The 27,529-nt window shown below is 41.3% G+C and overlaps 1 protein-coding gene and 1 long non-coding RNA gene across 2 annotated transcripts; both read right to left on the bottom strand.

The window, feature by feature from the left end:
* Positions 1-591: 591 nt before the first annotated feature.
* Positions 592-4,014, bottom strand: LOC112847560 (uncharacterized). The gene is made up of 4 exons (XM_025909364.1): positions 2,417-4,014; positions 2,277-2,374; positions 1,941-2,002; positions 592-1,603 (listed from the first exon to the last, which is right to left on the bottom strand). The coding sequence occupies exons 1-4, from the start codon at positions 3,648-3,650 to the stop codon at positions 592-594; spliced, it is 2,406 nt and encodes an 801-aa protein (XP_025765149.1). The 5' UTR covers positions 3,651-4,014.
* A 13,124-nt stretch (positions 4,015-17,138) lies between these two features.
* LOC109203042 (uncharacterized) lies at positions 17,139-23,405 on the bottom strand. The gene is made up of 3 exons (XR_002063007.2): positions 23,349-23,405; positions 22,851-22,964; positions 17,139-17,508 (listed from the first exon to the last, which is right to left on the bottom strand). It is a non-coding gene; the product is annotated as an uncharacterized LOC109203042 (long non-coding RNA).
* Positions 23,406-27,529: the final 4,124 nt, after the last annotated feature.

The raw sequence follows: 27,529 nt of genomic DNA, 5'->3' as shown, positions 1-27,529 counted from the left end.
ATGGGCAACAGGAGGGAGACACAGCTGGGAGAAATTAGGCTAACGAGACAGAGGAGAGGTAAAACTGAACACACTGACATGAACTTTCAGAATAAAACAGGAAACACACAGACACAGAGAACCCGAAAAGACACTGAACTTGACAGGCAGACTCATGAGCAGAAACAGTGACACCATGGACAGACAGAGGGAACACAGGCAGGCATGAAACAAAAACACTAACACATAGCAAACCTAAACAAAAGGCAAAATAGAATAAACGAGAACAAAGAATAATATAAAGAAACACAAAACACTGAGTCCTCAGACTCAGGACCATGACAGTACCCCCCCCCCCCCCCCCCCCTCAAGGGCTGGCTCCAGACAGCCCAACAGAAATACAAACTGCCCAAAAGAAACCCCAAAAACCAAAAAACAGAAAACGACCCGACCAGGGCGGGCGGTGGGGGTCCAGGACGGAGGGACAGAGTCCAAAAAGGCCCAGACGGCCAAGTTCAGGGGGCTGGCCGTGAGGACAGCAACGGTGGCGACGGGCAAACAGTTCTGGAGGCCGACCGTGCACACGGCAACGGCGGCAACGGGCAAAACCAATCAGGAGGCCGACCACTTGGAAGGCAGTGGCGACCACTGAGCAGGTCGGGAGGTCGGCCGCGATGCCAGCGGCGCCGATGAACTCTTTCCGGAGGCCGTCCTCGACGGCCATGATGTCAACTTAGAGGCCTGGAAAACGGCCGGCAGAGGCGAGGCGGAACAGGACGAGCTGGGTCGCATGACGGTGTGGCAACCGCAGGGCCAGACGAGGCAGGGCCAGACGAGGGCGGAGCAGAAGCCGGGCCAGACGAGGGCGGAGCAGAAGCCGGGCCAGACGAGGGCGGAGCAGAAGCTGGACCAGACGTGGATGAAGACACAGAGGCGGAACCTGACGGCAGCGGGACTGTTGCAGGCGGTGATGTAGGTGCTGCAGGCGGTGATGTAGGTGCTGCAGGCGGTGATGTAGGTGCTGCAGTTGAAACGGAGGCTGATGAGAAGACGGCTGCAGGCGAGGCCCAAGCTGAGGCGGAGGCTGGACCAGACGGAGCTGATGAAGCTGAGGCGGAGGCTGGACCAGACGAGGCGGAAGCTGAATCCTCGCCTGGACCAGACGAGGCGGAGGCTGAAGCCGAGGCTGAAGCTGGACCAGGCGAAGACAAAGCCGGAGCTGGACCCGGCGAGGATGAAGCCGGAGCTGGACCCGGCGAGGATGAAGCCGGAGCTGGACCAGGCGAGGATGAGGACACGGAGGCTGGACCAGGCATCGCTGCAGACGAAGACACGGAGGCTGGACCAGGCGACGGCGAGGGTGAAGCTGAAGCAGGACCAGGCGACGGCGAGGGTGAAGCCGAAGCAGAGGCCGGGCCAGGCGAAGCCGAGGGTGAAGCTGAAGCAGAGGCCGGGCCAGGCGAAGCCGAGGGTGAAGCAGAGGCAGAGGCCGGGCCGGGTGACGGCGAAGGCGAAGCTGAGGCCGGGCCAGGCGATGATGAGGATGTTGAAGCTGGACCAGGCGACGCTGATGAAGCTGAGGCAGAGGCTGGACCAGGCGGAGCTGATGAAGCTGAGGCAGAGGCTGGACCAGGCGACGGCGTGGGTGAAGCTGAAGCTGGACCAGGCGAAGCTGATGAAGCTGATGAGGAGGCTGCTGCAGGCGACGCTGATGAGGAGGCTGCTGCAGGCGACGCTGATGAAGCGGGAGCTGGACCAGGCGACGCTGATGACTTGGAGGCTGCAGCCGGCGAGGATGAAGACTCGGCGGCTGCAGCCGGCGAGGATGATGAGGCTGCAGCTGGCGAGGATGATGAGGCTGCAGCTGGCGGCTGGACGGGCTCCTCGGGCCCTCCAGCTGACGAGGCAGAAGACTGGACGGGCTCCTCGGGCCCTCCAGCTGACGAGGCAGAAGACTGGACAGGCTCCTCGGGCCCTCCAGCTGACGAGGCAGAAGACTGGACAGGCTCCTCGGGCCCTCCAGCTGATGAGGCAGGAATCTGGCTAGGTTCTCCTGAACCTCCAGCTGACGAGTCTTGGGGCTGGACGGGCTCCTCGGGCCCTCCAGCTGACGAAGCAGGAATCTGGCTAGGTTCTCCTGAACCTCCAGCTGACGAGTCTTGGGGCTGGACGGGCTCCTCGGGCCCTCCAGCTGACGAGGCAGAAGACTGGACGGGCTCCTCGGGCCCTCCAGCTGACGAGGCAGAAGACTGGACAGGCTCCTCGGGCCCTCCAGCTGACGAGGCAGAAGACTGGACGGGCTCCTCGGGCCCTCCAGCTGACGAGGCAGGAATCTGGCTAGGTTCTCCTGAACCTCCAGCTGACGAGTCTTGGGGCTGGACGGGCTCCTCGGGCCCTCCAGCTGACGAGGCAGGAATCTGGCTAGGTTCTCCTGAACCTCCAGCTGACGAGTCTTGGGGCTGGACGGGCTCCTCGGGCCCTCCAGCTGACGAGGCAGGAATCTGGACGGGCTCCTCGGGCCCCCTAGTCTCAGAACCAGTGGGCACTGGAGCCCCTGGCACACACAGGACAGAACCAGCAGGTGCGGGGACCTCTGGCAGCGACGGAACAGAACCAGCAGGTGCGGAGACCTCTGGCAGCGACGGAACAGAACCAGCAGGTGCGGGGACCTCTGGCAGCGACGGAACAGAACCAGCAGGTGCGGGGACCGCTGGCAAAGTCACCGGTAACTGAAACTGCGCAGGGCACTGGCTTTGCCCCGGCAGCGCTGGCACGGTGCAGTTCTTAGCTGGCGTCTTGGCCTCCAGGGGTCCAGAGTCGACTGAAGGCAGAAACTCAGCGTCTGGGGAGGCCCTGGGGCGAGTACCAGTCTCTAAATTAGCCAGTTTCTGAGAAACTAGAGTGGTTTTAATGTGTTTGTCTCTCCGCTTAAAACGGGCGCCAGGAACGGGATTCAAAATGGGTGGCGCAGACACAGCCTCCAGTATGGAGGGGGCAGGTGACCGGGCTAATGGAATAGATGCAGGCTGGGCTAATGAACTGGCTAAAGGCTGATGTACTGGTTGAAGTGAGACTGGAGTTGGTGGTGGAATGGATGAAACACAGTCAGTTACTGTTATGGATGTTTTGAAAATGCCAACTTGTGAGAGGTCAGTTACCACGAAGGTAGGTAAGCACCGTGTACTGTCTCTACTCTCACCATGAACAGCCCCAGAAAACACAGTCTCAGAAGCAACAGCGTCCTTTGAACTCACCACAGCTGGTCGCACAGTAGTTCCCGAATCCGGCTGTAGGGTGAAGCGCCGGCGGCGCGATCGTTGCTTCCCCACCGCTGACGGCTCCGATGGGCAGGGCAAAACCTCCGACAGGTCGGGCCGTGAAACCTCCGGTGGGTGAAGCTGAGACGGCTGCTTCGGGACGGTCGTAGTCCGCTGTTGCTGAGCAGAATCCGCAACTTCCCGAGCTTGCACCGCCTCCCGGGCTTTATGCAACTCAGAGATTAAGTCCGTAAATCCCCTGACCTGGTGGAGATAGGGATTTCCGGCCAGGATAGCCTCAATGGCATTTATCCCCACAACCCTCGCTCGTGCGTTGGAGGTGTGGGTTACCCAGTCCACCAAGCGTAGGGCACGTGTGAGGTCGCTCTCCCCGGGCAAGTCCGCTGGATCCATTTTGTGGTCGCATCGTACTGTCACGGCTGCGCAGCAGTCGTGTGGTGAATTGAGAAAAGGATCCAAAATGCAGGCACTGGCTGGGGTGCGAGTGAATGTTTATTTACAGAGGTGATAAGGTGACAAAAACAGGAGGAGCAGAGCGGGGAGTAAACAAACCTAAACTGGGGAAAACTAAAGAACTCAACTTAAACCAAACACGCACGGGAGGAGGAACAAAAAGCACAAAGAAAGATGGCGGAGAGACACAGACTGAACACCGGGTTATACAGAATTCTGCAGACGGACATGAAGTAAAACAGACGACGCAACAGAGAGCACAGGAAAACACAGGGCTTAAATACACAGGGGAGTAATCAGGGAATGGGCAACAGGAGGGAGACACAGCTGGGAGAAATTAGGCTAACGAGACAGAGGAGAGGTAAAACTGAACACACTGACATGAACTTTCAGAATAAAACAGGAAACACACAGACACAGAGAACCCGACAGGACACTGAACTTGACAGGCAGACTCATGAGCAGAAACAGTGACACCACGGACAGACAGAGGGAACACAGGCAGGCATGAAACAAAAACACTAACACATAGCAAACCTAAACAAAAGGCAAAACAGAATAAACGAGAACAAAGAATAATATAAAGAAACACAAAACACTGAGTCCTCAGACTCAGGACCATGACAGTAACAGCCAATCAGAATTTTTGCATCCAAGTCTGTAATTGGTAGGTTTTGTGGCATACTTATAACGGTGTACAGAGAGTTGAGCACTGAGAGCAGGTCCGCAGATGTCTGTCAGCACACAGAGCAGAGATCTGAGCAAGAACAAATGCCAACAACTGAGTGAGAGGGGCTATTATTGTGTGTATATATGGATAATACCAAACACTGAAATACATTTCTTGCATGCAGCAATGAATTTTGTTCGCTCAAAATAATTTTGTCCTCAAAATGCAACAGCACTTGCAAAAATATTTTTTTACGGGCGCTCTGAATAGATGCACAAAAGTAATGCCATATATTTCACTTTCTTTAGAGGGATTGTGTGTTAAGGTTTGTTTTTTTTAATAGAACTCTGCCACAAATGTAATTTTATCAAGTACCCTTGAGATATTCTAAAAAAAAAAAAACTACTTATGGAATCCCTTACAGTTTGGCATCAGCAGACAACTTCAACAATCTTGAGGAGTCCATGCCTTCTCATATCAGAGCTTCTGTAGCGATGACCGGGACCTTCACAACATTACCATCATTAGACAGTTTAATGCTCCTGTGTAAGCATATCTTTGTCTATTACTTGTTGTATGTCAATACCATGTATAATGAGTGATGACTGATGGAACTATTTTTGCTGACCAAGAGATAGTAGGGCCCGCCTGGCAGCGAGAGAGAGGGTTATTTTTCAAATACAGTGATAAGTGACAATTATCATGTTACTGTTTATTATATTTGAAGCTGACCCCAATGCTAGCTTTCCTCAGTTCTAGTTGTAAAAAACAAACCCAAACATATATGCACATTAAGCCCTGTGCATCAATCTGAGTCGATGAATGGCTACACCCCTGGCTTTTAAGGCTTAAATACAAATCCCACTGAACCCTCCAGGGCAGGTTGGGGTTGTTTTGAATTTGGGGCATTACTCTGACTATTGCTTATTGAGGGGTGAAATGGAAAATGGTACAAAGGTGCTTAGTGGGCTGTTGGTCCCTGGCCCTGTGGCTTTGACAACAGGCTGGCATTATCTTCATGACCAACATTTATTATGTAGAAAAAAGTCTTTGTAGTCTTCCACTAAATCCACTTCACAAAAACTGCAATGTTAAATATATCCCACTCCCACATTTACCTAGAAATTCAGATATAACATTGTTCTATCTAGAAGATGAGAGATGGATATTAAATATTCACATTTATTATATCTGGATTTGTATCATCTCATTCCTGGAGATTCAACTTTTATGTTTCATAACACCATGAAAAGCCCATGAATGTAGAAATGAAATGATATATGCATCATGCCTAACAACTGAAACCTTATCTAAATTTTACCAGTGTTCTCTTAAACTGTTTAAGATGTTTCATTTTTGTTTTTGGTTTTTTTGTTTTCTTATTTCTTTTCTGTCTCTAAAGCTCACACACTTATGGGAAATATTTTACTGTTCGCCAAAGGTGTTTAAAAAAGAAAAACATGACCATCAGACAGAGAAGCTTGAATTGAACATGAGAGGGGAAAAAACAACCAGTACAAACAACCAGTGGGTAGATAAATGATCATTGATGTTGGTTCTGTTTGAGAATTGTTAAACACTTGAGTATTTATTCTTTTTACTTTTACTCCCTACTTTTTAAACAAGTAGTTTCTATTGCTTGTATTTTATAAAATGGGCTCATTATACTGTTTATACTCAGGGGTTAAAGTTAGAGATGGGCAGATCAATCCAAATATTGATAGAATCAATAATAATTTTAGTACTGGTATTGGATTAATACTAGCGTAACATGACTGATACTTTTTTTTCTATCCTCTAAGTTTAGTATGTAGCCCACTGAATTGTGTCAAATAAAAAAAAAATACATCAAACATGCACTTTAAAAAATAAATAAATGAACCTTGTTGTGTTGACAGTCATGTCTATTTTACTTATACCCTATATAACATTTAAAATACAGAAGTTGGCCCAATGTCCTTAAAGACAGGAACAGTTACATTCTAGGTCTCCAAAAAAAGCAGTTTCGAAGAACATGAAAAGTGGAAAGGTGTGTTTTGTCACTTTAACTAATGATTGTGGATAATAAAAATCACATTGATTTAGTGGTCATTAAAATGTGTTTAGAATTTGCAAACTGGCTGATTCGACTCATAAGTTATGATACATTGCTCTCCCGTATAAAAGTTAGAGTTTTTAAGTTAAAGTATTGGTATCAGTACTGGTATCAGCAATACTGGCCATGTATTTACTTGTTATTGAATTGATACCAGAATTTGCAGTATGGCACAGCGCTACAGTTTTTTCCGCACTATAAGGCGCACTTAAAATCCTTTAATTTTCTCAGAAATCGACAGTGCGCCTTATAATCCTGTGTGCCTTATGTATGAATTCTGGTTGTGCTTACTGACCTCAAACCAATTTTATGTGATACAAGGCGCTCAAAAATCTGTCAAAAAATGTTGTAGTACGACTTTGGTAAGCTATGAAGCCTAGTAGTCGGGAGCCTCGTGGAGTAATGAAACACATCATACATCTATAGTAACATTAAACGACCAGTGGGTGACAGGGCATAGAGTCACACATCAGTGTTCAGTGTAGTGGTTAATGTGCAAGTATACCATCAACACTGACAGAAATACAAGAAAACAGCCTTTGAATAGCTGTCCACTGTAGTGACCACTATGTGTGAGAGGGTTAAATGGATTATCAATTACAAATTGTTCATGATGTTTTATTAGAGGTAGTCATTCAAAACAACTGGATTGAGTTAAGAAAAATATCAAAGTTTGGGTTCAAATGCAACAATTACCATATTTTAAAACTTTTTTCTTGCTCTGGTGACACCTCCTTGTTTTCCCTGCAAAACTAATAGCTTCTAACACAAAATACTTCCTATTGAAATGCATTACTTACAAATTTGGGATGCATGAAAAAAGTGTAACAGTTTGTGTCCATGGGCACAAAAAGTACATTTTTTATATGACTACTTCAAAAACAGCCATAAGACTGGAACTTCAACATTTGTAGTCAGTACTCATGCTGGTGACGTTGGCCTTTCCTGACATGGTTAACATATTTAGTCAGTGTCTTCTCTTAGAACTGAGAACCTCAATTGACTTCATGATTTAGCTTATTAACAGTTTTGCAAACTGTACCACATTAGACATTCAAGTAGCATTACTTTTTTTTTCCAATTTCCTAACTTACTTGATAAGATTGATCAAGTTGGCCACAAAATGAAAATGTCTCTTTCAGACAATCTTTCTTTGTCTTCCAGAGACCCATAAAAATGACATTACCTTAAACTAGAGAGCCATTAGACTTTATTACTCTATTATGAGTTCTAATCCCACTGCTCTCATCACTGAGAAAGAGTCTAACCACAAGCACTATCTGACTTAGCACAGAGAAATCAGATGGCTAAAGGAATGGCTCCCAGTGCTGTAATTGAAATGAAGCACACAAACACATGCACTCACACAGAATGCAGAAAGTAGACGACTACAAAATGGCCTTATAATAATGGTAACATAAACAAACGTTTATATGCAAAAATTGGGTGTATAGTATCACACGGAGGCCCTGTAACTGCTTATCACACAAGAAGCAGTGCATACAACCCATTTATGGTAACTGTGCTTTAATGTATCGCTGCAAAATCACATTAAAGTCTAATGGAAGTCTGAAAAATATAAGATTGTTAAGATGTGTACTTCATTAATCTATTAACATTTCTCATCGGTCCTCTGTTGCCTTCCTCTGCTGCCTTCCCAGGAACTACCAAACCACTGCATGTCCCCTGAGACTCATTACATGGTCAGGTTTCTAGGGAAATGTGCCAAGTGCAGTAAGGCAGGATCCGTGTTGATTTTAGGTACTCTGAGATCTTGTTCATTCACTTAATAGAACTAGAACTGTTTCTCTGTTAATGTATTACATTTGCCACAGTGGTTGCACAGCTGTCCAACTGAAATGGGATATAATCTGATGTAGAAGAAGGTTATTATAGTAAGTTAAACTAAACTAAAACTAGATGTAAATATATACATTTATATATAGATATATATGTTAGTTAACTAAAATAAAAGGAAACACTTCACTTTTGAAATAAATTAACAAACAATTTTGTGAACTTGGAAAACTAATTAAAATAAATAAAAAATATAGAAGAAATATTCTTAGTTTTAGTATTTTTTAGTTTGGTAAAAAGGTTATTAAAACATGCTTGATGAGGCACTGATCAACATATTCACTGAAACTCTGGACAAGACTGTGAGTCAACTGGTTTCAAAATCTTTTTTATTGAAAACCTTTACTGATTTTCCTAAATCATGCCTCTGGCATAAGTCCTCTCTACATAATAATAATTAAAAAAGACTCTTAATAAAACTAACAACTAACAACTAAACAGCTGCACTGAAATAATATTCTTTGTAGATTCGTCACCTGTTTCTCTCAGAATGTCCCTGACTTTAGTAGGTCATCAAGTCATATAACACCTGAAATGCCCCATTTAGTGTGAACCCACACCTGATTAGCAAAATGAGAATGTGATAATTACCACTGTGATATTATATCTGACTGTGAGTTAACTGGCTTGATAAAACCTAAAAACCAAGAGAAAGCCTGGCTATATTGAACTTTCTAGACAGTATATTACTCTGGATACCAGACTCTGTTGTCACAAGAACAGCAGAAGCAGCCAATCAGTTAGCAGAAAAATATGTGATACCAAACTGTTGAGATCCTTAAAGTTATAGTGTGCAATATTTCATTAGTAAATGTCAGTAGATGGCAGATTGTAATTAGCTGAATTTTGTTTTTTACTCATCTCTATTCAAGTGCATATTCCTAGCTGTGGTCCTAGCTCCTTGCTCAATTCAAAAACAGGACCAAACTTACTGTATCTGCAGATTTTTGCTGTCTGAATATGCCGTCAGTCTGCTGTTTACCTCAGCTGTCAATATGCTGATGTGAACCATCCATAGCTGTTTGTTTTAGAAGATGCTTTAAAACTTTGTGAAAACTCGTACAAATCAGTGAGTCGGTTAAGCTCATTTTTGTTTGATGACAGTGGTGAGTTATTAAGGATATCCTGAATTTTTCTGTCAGGATGCATTGCCAGTGTTAGCTGCTATTAGCTGTTATTAGTGAACTTAAGTGTTAGTCATCTACTGATCTACTTTTCTTTCTTAGCTTTACATATTCCTTTCTTTGGTGAAGAAAGAAATTTAAAATTTGCTGAACGAGAATGTCTATGAGTTCTCTTCGCCTCCCTATGTGACTGGCCTCTAGACCCATAGATGAAATGTGATTACGCAGAACAGCAATGTCCATCTTGGGCAGTGTTTTCAAGAGGGTGGCTTCCACAAACTGGCACCCGCTCCTATGTATTCTAAGTTTATATGAATGCATCAATTTGCTGGAAGGTGTTACACACTAGCTAACTTATATTTATGATTTCAATATTCTTGTATTTTTTTAAATCTATTCATCATACTGTTTTCTATTAATTTACAGCAGGGGTGTCCAAAGTCCGGCCCGCAGTTGGCCCGCGGTCCATTTTTAATTGGCCCTCAAGTAATTTTATAAATAGAATAGAAAATGGCCCGCACTTCAACTTTTGCTTGAGTGTATTGCACTTCTTAGTTTTAACACCAGGGGGAGCTACTGTTGATCAAGGCAGTTGCTCCACCAAAAAGGACAATCACAGAAGAAATTTACCCCCAAGTTACCAAACATGGCAGAACCAAAGAAGCGAAAGGTAGAAAGTGAGTGCAGAAAATTTCAGACACAGTGGGAGAGTGAATATTTCTTCAAAGAATTCAAGGGGACGTGTGTCTGTTTGATCTGCACTGAAACTGTGGCAGTTATGAAAGAGTATAATGTACGACGTCATTATGAAACCAAACATCAGGCCTATGCATCCTACACTGGTGCTGAGCGTGAGCAGAAATTAAAGCAAATGCTAGCTGTCCTGCGGGGTCAGCAACAGTCACCCAACTCATCGCAAGACATGGCAAGCCTTTTTCAGATGGAGACCTCATAAAACACGGCCTCGTTAAAGTCACCGAAATAATGTGCCCGGAAAAAGTGCAGGACTTCAACAACGTCAGCATGTCCAGAAATCCAGTTGTGCAACGCATTGAAGACTCGTCAGCCAACATTAAACTGCAACTGTCTGATAAAGCTGTGCTTTTGATTTTTGCGATCCGAGCACTGATGCCACAGACACCGCACAGCTGCTAATTTTTTTTGCAGGGAGTGGACTAGAGCACGAGCACTTTAGGTGAGTAAAAAATATATTCCACAGTACCCGTGTGTTAATATGCAGGTACACATGCTTCAAATATCAATAATGCGCATCAATTCTGTCACTACTCTGCTTTTGCGCACCACTTTCTTATATGCGTTTTTCTTGTTAACACACAGAGTACACACCGCTGTGCACAGCGCACGCACACGCAAAGTCAGCTGATCTCATCTGATGCAGATCTGCTCCTTGATCAAGTGACATTTGTCCGGATTTTTGGCACGAGTGGCGTACGATCAGCACCGCGGCTGGATGGCCCGATTTACATACCCAGCGCAGCTGATACTCACCAGAATAATTCACTAAAATTATATGCACTCCTGTTATTAAGTCCAGTTCAGTCTGTTAATGCTGATAATCGTTTCAAACGAACGTTAATAGGTGTGTTGCTAAGTCTAAGAACTTAAATAACAAGCTTGAAATGTCCCCGTCCCATTTTCCCCTTTATTGTTTTTTCTCTGTGCTGTAAATCTTCTGTCCAAGAAGAAATCTGAGGCTGCTGTTCTGAGAATGAGCTACCAAAGCTTTTTCTGAATAAATCAATAAAGATCCATTTATGGAAAGCTGTGATGAAGGCAGTTTTGTCTTTAATTATATTCAACAATATAACACATTTGACCACTTGTAAATGATTTTTCTAACTTTAATACGCTACAGTTAAGGTTATATACCTAATTTCTAGTAAGTGGCCCAGCCCCTCCTATATTTGTATGTATGTGGCCCTCAGTGAAAAAAGTTTGGACACCCCTGATTTACACACTGTTGTTTTGTTGTTGTTTTTATTTGTTTTTGTTGCTTTCTTCTGGCTTCTGCAGGTAAGTGCTCCACTCTTACATCTGCTATGGCCCTGATAAGCACCTCATTATCTCCACATCTTCCTAACAACACTATTATTGTAATGTCTTACTATTATTAATTTAAGTACACAATATGTCAAGGAAAACATCTCTGTCTCATGTCTGAAATGTTTGTTTTTACACATTTCTATGCTCAGCAGTGGAGAATTTGCATGTTCTGCTCCATTGCTGATGTGTTTGAAATGACCTAACATCAGGCGGCAGTGCATTTAAATTCACTTAACCACATCTGTGATTGTTTACATCATCTGTTTTTGCAAATTCCCCACTAAACTGAAAACATCCAGCTTAGTAAATAAGCCTGAAAGTCACATTTAGAGTGGTTGAACATTCAGTAAGTCAGTATTTATTTGATAGTCTGCCTACTTTTATGGCCATTAAAATACGATAATGTGCAAATGCAGTAGTTTAAATATGTCATTATGCGTACAGTTTTCCATATAAGCTTTCTGATACTCAGTGTACATCAGGAAGCCTGTTTTGCAACTTTAACATGTTTTCACCAAAGCATGAACAAAAAAGGCAAAGTCTGGTTTATGGAAGAGGGAAACACTGTGAAGCATTACAACTTTGTAAATGCATTCTGTTTTTTATTTGTTTGTTTGTTTGTTTTGTCAGTCAAATATGTAGAATGAATTTAGTTTTAGAGATAGGCATTCCTAACTATTCTTTGGCATCCTTTTAAAACATAATATCTTTCAAGCTAGTTTAGTCTTAATAAATGTATGTTAGTTACATAAAGCCCTCAGACTTTTTTGGTCTGTTTACTAGCAAACAAAGAAACTTTCATAAAAGATATACAGAATTATAGAACATTCTGATAATTGTATCTACACTTGCAAACAACCGATGCACAGAATTGCTGTATTTTCATTAAAAAAAATTAAATGTCAGCTTATTGTGGGCACTTCTAGAGTTTCACATCTAAGTGTGTCTGCAACTGCCTTGTTAACCTTAAAAAGGGGAGAAAACACAAGAAAACTTATATCGTATCCTCACCACCAGCTCTTTCTCTGTCTATCTCTATTTAGCCAAACAAATACAAATAAAAGCTGCGTCATCTCATGTTTTGGAATGTTCTGACCATTTCCAGCAATAAACTGTTCTTTCATCTCACAGAAACAGTATTGAGCCTAATCTACAAACAAGGACACACATATGTATGCACACACAAATTCAAAAGTGACTCACCTCCAGATGTGGAGACGCATTGCTGTGAAGAAACATATTTGCTTCCTTCAGCCTCCAGCTTGCTGTTCCAGGCTTTTGGTTTCCCCAAATGTTGTTTCATTTGTGATGAGAGCGACTCCACTGGTGCATAGATTTTTGTGCTGTGTTGAATTAAACTGCGTAGTAAAGGCAGTTGAATATTCTGAATGCATAAGGCAGAATTCTTCCTTTATATTTCTTTCTTTTTTAATTTAATCCCAAGGTTTTGTGTGTATATCAGTACAGATGTACTATCATACATACTATTATACTATTATACATTTATCTATCACTATATTTGCATCATTGGTCCGTTACTGATTAGTGAAACAACTTTTTTCATTTTCTGATTTGAGCAGCTTGTGCTGTTGGGGTCTTAAAGATGCATTCTGGTTTAGGTTGGAATTCCCAGCTCTACTATGAAGTGTGCCGTATGCCGAGGCCGTCTAGGCTGGTAGAATAGACTTTTTTTGATGACTCAAAATCTCTCTGTTCTACTGTGGGAGTGTAATAAGCTTACAAAGACTAAATCCCCTGATCAGTCAGTCTCTGGCTTTTATTTTCATCCTTTTTTACTTTGCTCAGCTGTTCTTTGTTTTTCTTTTCCTAGATTAGTTTATTTAAAAGCTTTTAAAGGTACATATCCTCCTATACAGTAGGTAGTATTTTGTCCCCTAAAACAACCTTGAAAGAAGATCTACAAGCAGGAGTTCTCTCAGTGCACTCAAAAGTTCACGCTGCCCTTAACTGACCTATAGTTCTTGCCAGCTATTTTCTGGGTAACACAAACAACAGCAGATTCTGGCTAACTGTTATCAATGAGTTATGTAGCAAAGATGATCTCAACCTCTTTGGTCAATTCAATAAATTACACAAGTTTTGTGTAGATAATATATTGTAGACTTAAATCTCTACAGGGAGGCTGGCAACACAAACAGAGAAATTCTCTTGGGATCTGCCAGAAAGACCCTTTTGACTTCCCACCATAAAGCTGTCAACCCAGCAGTGACCAGAAAATAAGTAGACCTGTCAAATCCCACATGGGCATATTCAAAAACTCAAATAAAGATCCATAATCCCAGAGACTAGAAGGAAGATAAATAAGACAAAGAAAGACAATAATCCTAAAACGTGACAGAGCCATATTTTACTTAAGGAGACTTAAGGAGCCATTAGTTCAGAACAGATATAACTGTCCATTTCTAGTTTCTAGTTTCTCTTGAAGTTGTTTTGCTTTAATTTTCTGGACTATAATTACTACACAAACTTTTATGACTTAAAGCAGAGATATCCTTTTCATAACACAGTGAATCACCTCTGTTGTTGAGAAAAAAATTATTATGTACTGAAATTGACAACGCCTTGCCTTCTTTTCAGGGCAGAACCTGACAGAATCTGTCTTTCTTGGCTTCTAATAATGCTATAGAGCCAAGCCACCGATGCAGAAGGGCACCCTGTGTGTGTTTCTAAGATGCCAGTGGCATCTGACAGAACAGCCCTATTTGACACCCTGTGTTAGAATGCATTGAGCTGGAAGAGATCCAGCTGATGACTGCACTGTAAAGGTGACACGACATACTTCTGGTTTCTATGATGAATAATTGATGTCACCATTCTGAGCGCTAAACTTTATTTCAGTGTGATAATTAGATCCCTAGACCATTTCACATTCTCCTCATTCTCATCATCAAATCAGGCAAACAGTAATTATCCAAAAAAAGGTCAGTTACCTCATTGTTTTACATTATTGTAGCCTCAAGTCCTATTGAGGCCCCTTTTGGCAGATCACGGTGGCTTTTACGCACCATGTACTTGAACCTGCAGTACAATTTAGTAACCAATTTAGAAACACACCAATCCCAGCCGTTTACTATATGAGTAGTGCCAACAAAAAGGAGGTCTTATGCTACCTGATTAAACATTAGTGCAGAATTTTCTGCATTATTTTCTTTATTTCCTCACTTCTGTGCCAATCAGTGAATAAATTAAATCTGTGTTTGAAACAATAAAAATATTCCTAAATATATAAAAATGATTCTTATATCCTCCTGAGAACCAGCTTGTCCATTTATGTCCTCTGTAATGAATTTGATTTGGTCTATACCTTTTGACTTATTTGAGCTAACCTACTAAGCCCTTATGTACTAAATAGAGGGCATCCTGGGATTTCCATTGATATCTCATGTGTTTGGGTCATTTAGCTCCAAGGAGGAAGGAAAACAAGTTTGATGTTTTAGCACTTTCCGTCTGGAATCAAATCACTACTCATCTTTCAACTGTAATACAGTGTTATTCATTTATTATCTTCTTTTTCTACAAATGCTCTTGCTTACATAAAGAATGATAAATAAAGTTTTATTTCCTTTATTTGTTTCGTGTTTAAATTATGGTTCTCCTCATCGACCCGTCTCTCTCCTCTGAATTGCAGAAGGTTTGGGGGGGGGGTGCCTTTCTTCTAGCCATACGCTATTTGAGCTTTGAATTGAAACTTACAAAAACAACAGATTTTATTCCGCACAGAAAGTGATTAATGTGTGTGAATGTGCTTTTATTAACCCACATCAATAACATAAAATGGCCATAATATAGGGATCATTTGGGATGCGCTCAATCAAATTTAGTGCTTGAAACACAGAATTCATACACTTAGCTCAGGGACACAGAAATGAGAACATAAAGGGGAAGAAATGAGAGAGAAAAATGTTGTATTAGGCACTAAATATCAGACACACGTTTACAAGTCTGTCTTTTATTGTTATTTATTTAACAATAAATATATATGTATTTATTTATTTGTACAGTAATACGAGATTTTTATAACACATAGTGTCCAAAGAAATGCTGGGACCAGTTTGATGGAATCTGAATGAACAAAACCTAAAGAATAAAAAAATGTGAAGGAAAAACATTTTACAAAGGAAGAAAAAATTAAGACTTACCCAACTTGGAGGAGTCATCTTTTCCCTTGGGCATTCCTTGTTACGAACCATAGCTATCTCTTGACAGCACTCTTGACATCCAAAATATGAGTCACTCCCTGGTACAAACTGTGTGTACCCATCAGCAGCACAGCAGGGCAGACACTTACCAACACAGGGGTTTGATGTGAGTTATCAGCTTGAAGGATAGTCTTTCTGAAACCCTGCAGCTGAAGATTTCTTTTAGTGTTATAACGAGGTATAATGTTAGAGCTACAGTCACTGGTCACTTCATTAGGTACTCGTGTTCACGTTAACGTGAATATCTAATCAGCTAGTCACATGGCGGTAACTCAATACATTTAGATGTAGACATGGTCAAGGGGACCTGCTGAAATACAAACAGAGCACCAGAAGGGAAAGTGATTTAAGTGTAGAGATGGCATAGTTGTTCTTGCCAAATGGGCTGGTATTTCAGAAACTGCTGATCTAATGTAATTTTGCTCCACAACCACTTCAAGGAGTTTACATAGAATGGCCAAAAAAAGAGCTAGTGAGCAGCAGTTCTTTGGAAGAAAATATCTTTTTGATATCAAAGGTCAGAAGAGTATGGCCAGACTACTTCAAGCTGATAGGTAGGCAGCAGTATCTTAAATAACCCCTCGTTACCTCGTTACAACCACTCGAGCAACAATATGCATGGACTCACCAAAACTAGCCAAAAGATTGGAAAAACACTGGATGATGTGAGGAGTCTTCATTTTTGTTGAAACATTTTTGTTGAAAAAGATTCACAGTTGATGAATAAAATACATTTTGTGCTTGTAGATTTTTATACTCCTTTCCTTTTTATTTCTTTAACCCTTTTATTTCTTTAACGTCTTTTATTTCTTCGTTTTTTGGTGACACAGGGACTCTTGCTGGGTCTGGTGGACCCAGTGGGCTTTTATTTCAACATATTCAAACCTTTTTTGTTAAAATCTCAGCAGATGTTTACTTCATCCCATTTGCAAGTAATATAAACAAAACATGTTAAATGTGTTCCCTTTACCTTTATTAAATCACATTTATGAATAGAAATGCAACTCATTTTTGCTTGTTTTTTTTTAATATACCAAAATAAGGAAATGCATCATAAAACAGGCATGGGTGGCTGTAGCTCAGGTGGTAGAGCAGATCAGCTACTGATTGGAAGGTTGGTGGTTCGATTCCTGGCTCCTCCAGTCTGCATGCCAAATATCCTTGGGCAAGATACTAACCCCAAATTGCCCTCCGATGCGTCCATCGGAGTGTGAATGCTTATTAGTTGCACTTGAGTTTAGAAGTGCTTGTATGATTGGGTGAATGAGGCATGTTGTATAGAGCGCTTTGAGTACTCCGGGAGAGTAGAAAAGCATTATATAAGAATCAGTCCATAACTGGAAAATAATGTACAAATGAAGCAAGTTTTTCCAAAACTATAGTGTATTATTTATTTGAACGTCATTAGAAATTTAACCTACTCTGGTTAGTTTACACAACATCTGTCTGAACACATTGAACATGGCTATTTTCATGCCAGACTATAACACACGTGAGTTTCACTGTGTGTATTGCAAATGTACTTCTTGCGCTGGGTGCATGTATATTGTGTTTTTCTGTCCACCTCGGGTCACCAGCCATCCACTTGTCCCACACTGTCCTGATGGCAGCTAGCTTGTCTCTCTGCCATTGAGCTGATCTATCATCACGGTCATCAAATCGGATGGTTCTGGAGATTATTTTGAAATTTTTCAGAGACATCGTTGACCAGAAAAGTTCTCTGCCAGTTTCTTCATCCCAGGGGGATTCTGTGGCCTCCCCTTTGGACCTGAAAACACCAGCAAGAATAAGAACCCCAAAGTAAGCATCCAAATCGGTTTCGTCCAAAACATTACACGTCTTTCCAAAAACTCTGCTTTGATTTTCTTTTTTCTTTTTTTTTTTTGTCTGTCCCATTTGGTTCTTTAGCCGTCAGAATTGTTGTCTGAAGACCAACAAGGATACCAAATGGATTTATTCTGCCAAATGGATCATCATGGCATTGCCGTATTGGTCCATTTGATCAAACTTTGTTGTTATTATTTATTTTATTTTCAGTTGTTACAGATGGGACAGACATGACTGGGGGATAGGAAAGGGAGAAAGAAAGAGAGGAAGGAAAAGAAAAACAGAAGGGAAAAGAGACAGTGAGAAAGGGCACTTACAAAGACAAAGAGAAAGAAAAAAAAAATCTCCTGGATCACCTGTTGAGAGAAAAAGAAGAGAAGACAAGCAAAAAAAAAAGCCAAACAAAAACAAAGCAACATACTAAACACAACACCATCTCGTTAATCTAGCTAAGTGTGAACAGCAGTAAATACTAAATATTGAAAGTTGTTGTGCAGCACGCAGGACAGACAGCGCACAATGTGCTTTGAAGTAGCAGCTAAGAAAGGTGTAGTTTATGTCTACGAACAGTGAACACCCGTGTGCACACCTGTGTGGATCAACGCGCTTGTATACAAAAGGTTTCCCCAAGTAACGGTCTGCTAGAGGGTGTGGAGGGCCATAGCCCCGTCCCCCAGGGCATGAAGCAGGCATGGAGGAGATCCAGGCTCCAGACATCCAGAGGCCCCAGAGTGCGAGAGCCCAAGGAGTACCACCGGAGGGGCATCCGTGCCACCTTCCTGGGAAGGGCTGAGGAGATCCCCAGACCAGGGGGTCACCCAGTAGCCACGGAGCAGAAGCCAGAGGGGGCTGCACTGGCGTGCCCGCCGGCTCTGCCGGCAGCCAGCTGTGCCAGAGTGAACCGAGTTGCAGGCCCCGAGGCCGGAGGCCCGAGGGCCCCCTTTGCCCCGGAAGAGGCCTGACCGAGCGACAGGCACCAGGCCCCGCCAAGTAGCCACCGGGAGTGAGCTGGTGCATACCTGAGCGCCCAGCCCCGGACACCAAGAACCACCAATGCACCAACCCCTGAGGGCATCAGTTACCAGCAGGGAGTGTGGTGAGGGGAGATAGGCCTCCACACTTGGAGGGCCTGGGAGAACACACTGGCCTGCTTTGATTTTCTTGATAGGGTATGGCATGTCATGGGGGGGGGGTCATTTCTTGAGCAGGAAGACCATTCAATTTTGCCATCTTTTGCCATCCATACGGTGTTATTTGCAAGCTGCTGATAGTCTGGCCCTATAGCTGGCTGCTCACTGGCTGATCCTGTGGTTTACTGCTCACCTGCTAGTCTTATGGCTGGCTGCTAGTGGGCTGGTCCTGAGGTTCGCTTGCGTTTTGAAGCTTGCTGACGGGCTGGTCCTATGGCTGGCTGTTCACAGGCTGATCCTGAGGCTCTTTTACACTTCAGAGCTGGCTGATGTTCATCGTCCTCTTCAAACTCAGTGTCACATTCTGAATTTTCAGATATGTGATCCTCGCATTCTGAAACTTTTTCCTCTGCATCACCATCAAAACCCTCTGTCTCTTCCAATATCAACTGTAAGGCAGTCTGAACAGAGAATTGCTTTGGCAATTGATCAGTTGTGGTATGGAACCACATTGACATAGATATTTATAGTGTCAGATCCCCAAAATACGTTCCTGCAAGACAAAGGGTGAAATGTGTCTGAATGTGGGTGCATACAGTGTTGGGTGCTCCAATTTTGCAGCAGGGTTGCAACCTTGTGCGGGAACAGCACTGGTGGATCACACCTGAGTCATTTCACATGCTTTACTTTTTCCTTCTTCTCTTTCTCTCTCACACACACAGGCCCAGAGAGGAGAAAGAGAAAATGAGGGTACACAGGACCTCTGATTTCCACACTTTCACTAGCCATGGGTCCAGTGGACCCGAAGACCCTGTATGTGACACAAATGTGAAGGGGGGTGACACGGGGGGAGCTCAATGTGAATGTTTTCTGATTCATGTTCCTCACAAATGAGCCAAGGTCAATGAATCTCAGGTTGAAAAAATAATTATTTCTATAATTATTCTTAAGCTAAAAACTGAAAACAGTTAAATCAAAGACCCAAAGTTAAATAAAAATTTAGAAACGGTGAGAGAAAGTCAGTTGGTAATGTGAGAAGAGCATATGACATTTAATCAGAAAAATGAAAAAAAAAAAAAAAAAAAAAAAAAAAGACGAGGATTAATTTGTTAACTGTGCTAAAAAATAGTTATTTTAGCTGTTTTAGCGCATTGGGGAAACTTCAAAGATGTTCAAAAAGTTTCAAAAAGTAGCAGTTAGGAAAGGGAAGAAAAGTGGAAAGAACAGTGCTCTGTGTCTCCTTCATTCATTTTGTCCATAGAGTGTAACATCCATCACAGTTCAGGGAGAAAGCTCCAAATCGGGACTCACAGCTTCTCTTTTAACCCGTGTGCTTTTCTACCACAGCATTCTCGCCATTTTTCAGTTTAATTTCTAGGGAGGCCAATAGTTGAAGTGTACAAGCATGGACATGCATTTATTAGTATGACTCAAATCTGTGTTTTGAATAGGTCCATATGCATGCTAACCAGTTTTGTATATAGTTGAGGTTAATAAGCTTTTCCATTGTGGCAAATTTTCAATACGTTTCCCAGCCATGATTTTAGTGGTGATTAGTTTTTCCAATTACATCATTATTAAGCGCATGAATGGAGGGTAAGCTAGGTTACTATCTGACACATTGTTCTTCTGTCTAATTCTCTCTCTGATGCGACATCTTAATTGCACTGTGTGATAGATAGGGCATTCAAATAAAAAGAGTTCATAAGGGTAAAGTCTCTTTTGTTCATGATTCACGCAAAACCTAATTTTGCTTAGAGCTATTGGCAATTCTGTTACAGCTACAGTACTACAGTAAATATGGGCAGGGATACTATGTTCACCATTTTAGTTTAACAAAAATCATTTCAAATTCCATTGCAATCAGATAATCTTGAAGACAGTTCTTTAAAAGCCCAAAATGTCAACTGATACTAAAAGGTACAACACTGAATTCAGTCCAAAGCCAGACAAATCATTTCAGGAACACAATAAAAATGGCATGACTACCCAACTAACACTTTGGATGTTTCAGTTTGGATCCAAACAGCTGTTGTACTGACATACACACCAACACTGTTCTTCCAGCATCTAGCCTAAAATATCATGACTGTGAAAAGTATAAACCTAATATTCAAGATTTGTGTATTTTGTTTACTGAAGGAAAAACACCCTTAAAATGCCACCATGCAACAATTTACAATTTGCCTTGGTTCCTTTATTATTGTAGTAATCTTATTACATTTTTTCCAGATTCACTTATTTTTGATCTGCTATCCCTATAGCTATGGTCTGTTTTATGTTTAAACAGCTAACACTACGTGACTGTGGTTTGGGAAAAGATTGATCTCATAGCTGAAAGAAACACTGACTGTTAAAAGGAAATCTGAAGCAGACTCCTGACATTGAGTCAAAAGTGCATGTTTTACACACATAATCACCCTCCCAACCTTCTGCCTAGTACCTTTTTTAGTTGTGGAAAAGTTTTTCTGATTTTGCTGTTAAAAAAGGGTAGCCAGTGGATAGGTAATGGCTGTCTTTTTCGGCAACATCTGTACTTACAATGTAATCGTGAGAACTGAGAATGTTGCACAACACTGCATTTTTTAAATTTTATTTTGGCAAATGACATGGAAAAAAAATAAGTGAATAAAAAGGACATTTGAACTTCCTGAGAATCCCATTCAGGCAGGAGTTTATCTTGGGTTGTCAGTTTCACAAGGGCTTGACCTCCCTACTCTTCTTTCTCATTAAAGTGATTTATGTTATTTTCCCTGATGTATATGCCACTGTCTGATTGAACTCACTGGTCCTGAGGTCCTGTTGTCCCTGAGTGATGTGTCTGTATACATGAAAAATTAGTTGTTTCTATGACTGCACCTGTGATTCACAACTCTTTGCAGTTTACCTGATTCAGATTTTTTTTTTAAATTTTGTCTCAGCAATTCTATTTCCATTAATTTTTTTCTTCCATACACTTCATATTTATTATAGCCTTTTCTAATGCAACTGATGAGCAATACTGCCTCCAAAAAGTGAAAATGTCTTGTGAATGCCCAGAAAGCATTGATTCTAGGGGATTTTTCTTTGTGACTTACAGAAAATTTTCAGCCAATTAACTCCAAAAGGTCTTTCTGTGAAGCATTAATGCAGTGTTGATGACAAAGTAGTTACCTGTGATGGCGCTAGGACTGCTGTGAGGACAGGAAAGATACCATCGTGAACACAGTTGAGTTGGTTACTGCCATTTACTACAATCTTGAAACATTAAAACCTGGTGCAGGTTTCTAGTAAACCGGAGCAAAAGTCCTAAATACTTTCCAAAGGCAATACTGACTATGAGAACCTTTTTATGTCTATATGTTGATTCAAAAGAATGATTTAATGAGTGTATTATAAGATTTATGGATTTATTTGTACATCAAATTTCACAAATATAAATTGTGTTACACTAAAAATACATTAAATAAAATACAATTTTGAAGAAGAAAGAGACACAAGTGCGACTAGAGCAGCCTGGTAGAAGATCCCAGAGTAAGTCAGCTATAGTTTAGTAAGAATTCATTTATTTTTTATTAAATGTATTCATTTAAGTTTCTCCATTACAAGAAAACTGTTGGCTATTGTTCTGAATAAAAGTCTTGGCCTAAAGAAAATGTTGCTACTCTGGCATTGTGCACCAAAGTGAAAACATAAAACATTTTCTGTGTGTTGTATTTCCTGCATCTGTCTCCTCACCCTTAATACTTTCCACCCACAGTTGTGGTCTTTGTCTGTTGCCGCCTGTCTCTAAGCCTTTTAGTTAGTCAAGTGTGTCATTGGACAACAGTGATGCTCATTAACATAATTCTATTGCATCCATCATCATCCCACATGAAGTTGAGGAAAATTGGCTGTGTCGTGTGTGTGTTGTTGCATACGGCATCACCAGAAGTAACCATCAAAGACAGAGTTAGGCACAACACAGAGTCCATTAAACATGTTAGCGTTGTCTTGATTTTCTCTTTATGATAGCAACAGTAATAATCACCTCTCCGACACACACGATATTTTCTTTTTCTAATGTTTTTTTTTTTTTTGCCTTATCATAACATATAAAATGCAACTGCAAAGAACCATTTCCACCATTGTATTTTTAACATGCATTCTATGTAAGCTCAATAAAAGCTCATACCCACTGTGCAAAGTTCCAATTTTCGTCCAGTGAAGGGGTTGTTTGTAACACCAGACAGCAGGCATCTTTTTTTCGACGTCTACCGAGCATCTAGTGCTGACGTCCATAGGACCTCTGTGTAGAGAGTATTTATAGTCCACATGTGGTCTCTGAGAATGCATTTTCGACATCAAACAAAGACTTAAACAATGTTTTTATACTGCTTTTACAGGCGCTCTAGTCCCATGTTTCAAGAGGGTGGAGGAGATGTTTTCTATAGGCCACCAATTCATTTTTCTGCTGCTTTGTTTACACCTTTGTATTTGTCTCCAGTTATCATCTGCAGCTGAGACAGTCAAATGAAGATCTGTGTGTCGATCTGAGGTCCAGTGTTTAGTGGGTAGTTGATGGGTTTAGTTTTCCTATAAACTTGTTTATCATTACTAATATGTAAAATGAAAATCTGATCCCAAATTTTCAAGTTTGTAAATTAAAATAAAATACACATGTGAACCATACCTTTTACACATTCTCAGAAGATTAACAAGCGCCAAAAAAGTATCTCGAAAAGGTCTCAGCTTTCAGCGGTAGGGGACAATGCAAAGATCACTGCAAGACCACACTGAAAAAGATGGTGAAAAAGAACTTCAAGGTGACAGCAAAGAACCTGCCCAAATCCCTATAACTTGCAAAAACTAGTTATGTTCACTCTTACATAAATGCCGAATAGGTCTCTATATATACAAACCTATTATGATGTACTACAAGTGCACAATGGCTATGTAGTAAAATGCTTGTATTTCTTGGCTATTTGAATCTGTAATTTGAATTGGATGACATTTAGTCATTGCATTTGGTGGCACTGAATTGAGTCTTTGGACTGAGCAGTAAATAAAGCCAAATTATAATGAGAAAAAGCAACTTTTCTAAACTTTGGACAAAATCATCTCGTTATTTTCAGTCTTCTCTATTCATCAGATTTAACTGGTGATTGCAATCATGCAGTTTCTATTTAGGTTTTTTGTATGAAAATAATTCATTGCTCTCTATTGTTTGTTCTTTATTAAGATGAGGACTTGCCAATTTGACTGCCAAGTGGTACAACTTTCTTTTAGAAAGACATCTGAGAGAACCCTCAAGTCAAACAGTAGATCCCTTCAAATATTAAAGCTTTATTTTTGTTTTGCTTGTCAGAAGCCAGAAATGCATTGACAGTTGTCAGATTAAAAAGTGCCGGAGGAGCACACTCATAGAGTAATCCATAGGCTTAGACTTCTCTTTTAATAATTAGAAATGTGAATTTGCATGACTACTACACACAGTAATTATTAATTAATCTTATCTTTTACTACACTTTTACTAATATTGTTAATACGTTATATTATTATGTGTTAGTGTTAAGCTTCCAGCATTTAATCTGTGCCTAAACTATCAATGAGTGCAGCACAGACTGCATATCCTATGCTCACAGTGTGATTTAAATTTACTGCTCACTGAAGCTCAAAGGTCCTCTTTAACATCTCTCTTTCACCTTAACAACAGGAGTGTAAATGAGCAATCTGTTCTGACGTCTAAGTGTAGAGCAGCAAAATGGATGGCCACTACAGACTTAAGCAGTGAAGTGACTTATCATAGTCAAGACTTAATGCGTATTTTTGTCACAGTAAAGTTAAGGCTTATCCTTGGTTGCTGCACTGCTTTTGGATTTGTTTTGTCACTTGGAGATTGTGATTTTTGTTGTTGTTGTTGTTGTTTGTTTGTTTGTTTTAATCAGTGAGTTTAGTGCAGATGAACTCAATAATTGCTTATAATTTCCAGGGTGCATTTTTAAATGCAAGTCATTGCTTAATTCATTACCCCCAATGGTCAGTTATTTCCATTAAATTAAATTCAAATGTTTATGGTAACATATTATTTTCACTGACAGAAAAGTTAACAACCTAATTAAGTAAAGTTTTGGGGGGGGGGAATTTAAGTCTTTTAGCACTTAGTGACCCTATACATTTTTTAAACCTGCCATCAAATAACTTGAGAAGTTTTAACTTCTACTTTTGAAATTAGATTTTATTTAATCTCATAGACACATGAAGAGTAATTGTCCGCAAGACTACACAAGTGGCTGACAGAAACAATTACACAAGGAGGCTAAAGGTACAAGGGATAACAAGGAAAAAGAAAAGAAAGGGAACAAGAAGGCAGGAGGAAATATGCCAAAAGTATAGACCAGATGTCCCAGACACAAACTAGATGGAGTCAATGTGGGAAACTCATCATAATACAGTAGTGTTGTGGATAAACATGCAGACAGACTGTGGCTTATTGGCAGTTGTGGCCCACCCACAAATATGAGTCCAACAGATATCAGTGGGATAAAAGTTTCTCAGCATATAATTTTCTGCATATTAAAAGTGCCATTTATTGTAATGTTGTTTGGCAATAAGAGGAGTGTGGCCGGGTATAATTTTCTCCCACATCACAGATTTCTATTGGGATAATGGTCTCTTACTGGCAGGCCACTGCAGCATTTACCAGACTGGAAAACCAACCAGTTCAAATCTGTGAAGTTGCATCAAGCCCCAAATATACTTATAAAATCATTAAGGTCATTTTGTTGCATACAGTTATTAGCCCTTTAAAGCCCAGCGTATCATATCCTATACATGTGTTTTTGTGAGTTTTTGAGACTTCTACACCATCAGTGTGACTTTTTTTTTACCCTCAAAAAATGATATAAATGGCATGACACATTTTTAATGACTTAATTGCAAAAATAAGGCTTATGTAGCAAATGTGATACAAATTAAAACACATATATATGCAGATTAAAATTTGATATATTCTTATGTCCAATCCAAAGAATCCAAAGTTAGAGGTAAGGTAAAACTCAAAAACGTATTCATAAAAACTCAGTGTAAGTTTGTGAGTTGATGCAGTGTTGGAGTAATTTTGGTAGGCCAGCCACTTCTGGGAAGGTCCACCACTATATTCAAGTTTTCTCCATTTGTGGATAATTTGTTCACTGGAGTGAATTATGACAGCTGTTTCTTTAGATAATGGAATGATGTGCGGGGGCGGCGCACTGCCTTGTTATATTTCATACTTGAGGCTGACTTATGCGATTGCCTTCAAGTTGGCCTCCAGTGTTGTCTTCTACAGTCCCACTGAGCTCCTGATGAATGTTATTAGCGCTCTATTAGCCTTACACAGTGGCAAGCATTCCAGTATCCATCTGTGCGGTATTGAGTCATAGACTTGTAGTTAATCCAGGCAGTTTCAGAGTCCTAGTGCACTGCTCTATCAGCCAGGAGATAGTGCTAGTTAGTGTTATTTCCAGTTTCTAAGCTGAACTTATATATATCATATGCCTACTCAACTTGGTTGCTATGCCTTAGAGGAGTTTCCATGTTGTGGAAAGGAAAGTAATATACCAGTGCATAGTTAGTCGTAAAATTGTGGGTATCCTTAATGATCAGGATTATTCTGCCCTGAGTTAGAATATTCAGTAAGTACCTGCTGTTAGCAGCCCCCTTATTTGTACTGGCAGGAACTCACTGAGTGCGGTTAGCTTTGTCAGCCTGTTAGCATAAATCATGTCAGGCCCTGGTGCTGTCTAGCTCTTCATTCCGGAGACTCGTTGTTGGATGTCTCCCTTTGTGATGTTTATGTAGCAGCAGTCTGCTCTTATGTCCACCAGCCTCTTTCTCCCAGATGTTCTTCAAGTATTGTTCAGTTTCAGCTCTGAGTAGATCTGCCTATTATTCCCTTGTAGCTGAGAGTACACCCTGGGTGGTATTTTTGGTAAACAGCACATTCTCTTGGCCTCTGCCTCTCTGGTATATCTCTTCAGCCTAGTGGCCAGAGCTGTGAGCCTTTGTTTGGCACTTTCTTGAGCTTCAGTTATGAATATCTTTTTTCATCCTGGACCTGTCTCTCATGATGCCCTTCTGCACCTCAGTAAACCCACTATCTATTTTTGTTATTTTGGCTTCTTCTCCATGGGTGGCCTCTACATGCATCTTTGATTCTAACCCCAAGTGCCCATAGGATTATTGCATCAATGAGGGTGTAAGTAAGCATCTATTAGTTTTGGATCTTCCCACAATTGGTTATTCAAAGAGCTGTAGTTTTTGGGTCTATGGTCAATAGTATTTTTGGGGGGGGGCTTTGGTATCAAGTCACCAGTCCTTCAATTAATCGACAACCCACTACCCCCACCTGAGGTAAAACTGCCCCCAAAGAGTTAATTTGTGAGAAGTAAGCAGTGTTGGGACTAACGCGTTATTAAGTAACGCGTTACAGTAACTACGTTATTATTGTGGTAACGAGCACGGTAACTAGTTATTATGCCAAAACCAGGAACGCGTTACTCGTTACTAGGATTTAGATAGGCTCGTTACTCGTTACTTCGTGTGGTGGATATCGCGGAGCTTCCACAGATTCAATAACATTAGCAAGTGGTGGAAGCCAGCAGGTGGATGAAGGAAAAGGGAGGCAAGAGGAGAGACCCGAAGCGGCCGCCGGTCCGCGTGTCAGGTGAACTGAACTTCAGGTAAGAAGTTATGACCTGCAGTCTATCGGAGTCAGATATAAACCAAGTTTAGGTGGAGTTTATTTTCGGTATGCTGACATTTTCGTACTGCGTGCTAGCTAGCATGACAGAGTTTCTATACAGCTGGGTGGGTGCTATGTTACTGATGTTG

Source organism: Oreochromis niloticus, linkage group LG7, assembly GCF_001858045.2.
Source record: "Oreochromis niloticus isolate F11D_XX linkage group LG7, O_niloticus_UMD_NMBU, whole genome shotgun sequence".
NCBI lineage: Eukaryota > Metazoa > Chordata > Actinopteri > Cichliformes > Cichlidae > Oreochromis > Oreochromis niloticus.
Note: the sequence above shows the minus strand (reverse complement) of the source record. Positions and strands in the feature narration are given on the sequence as shown.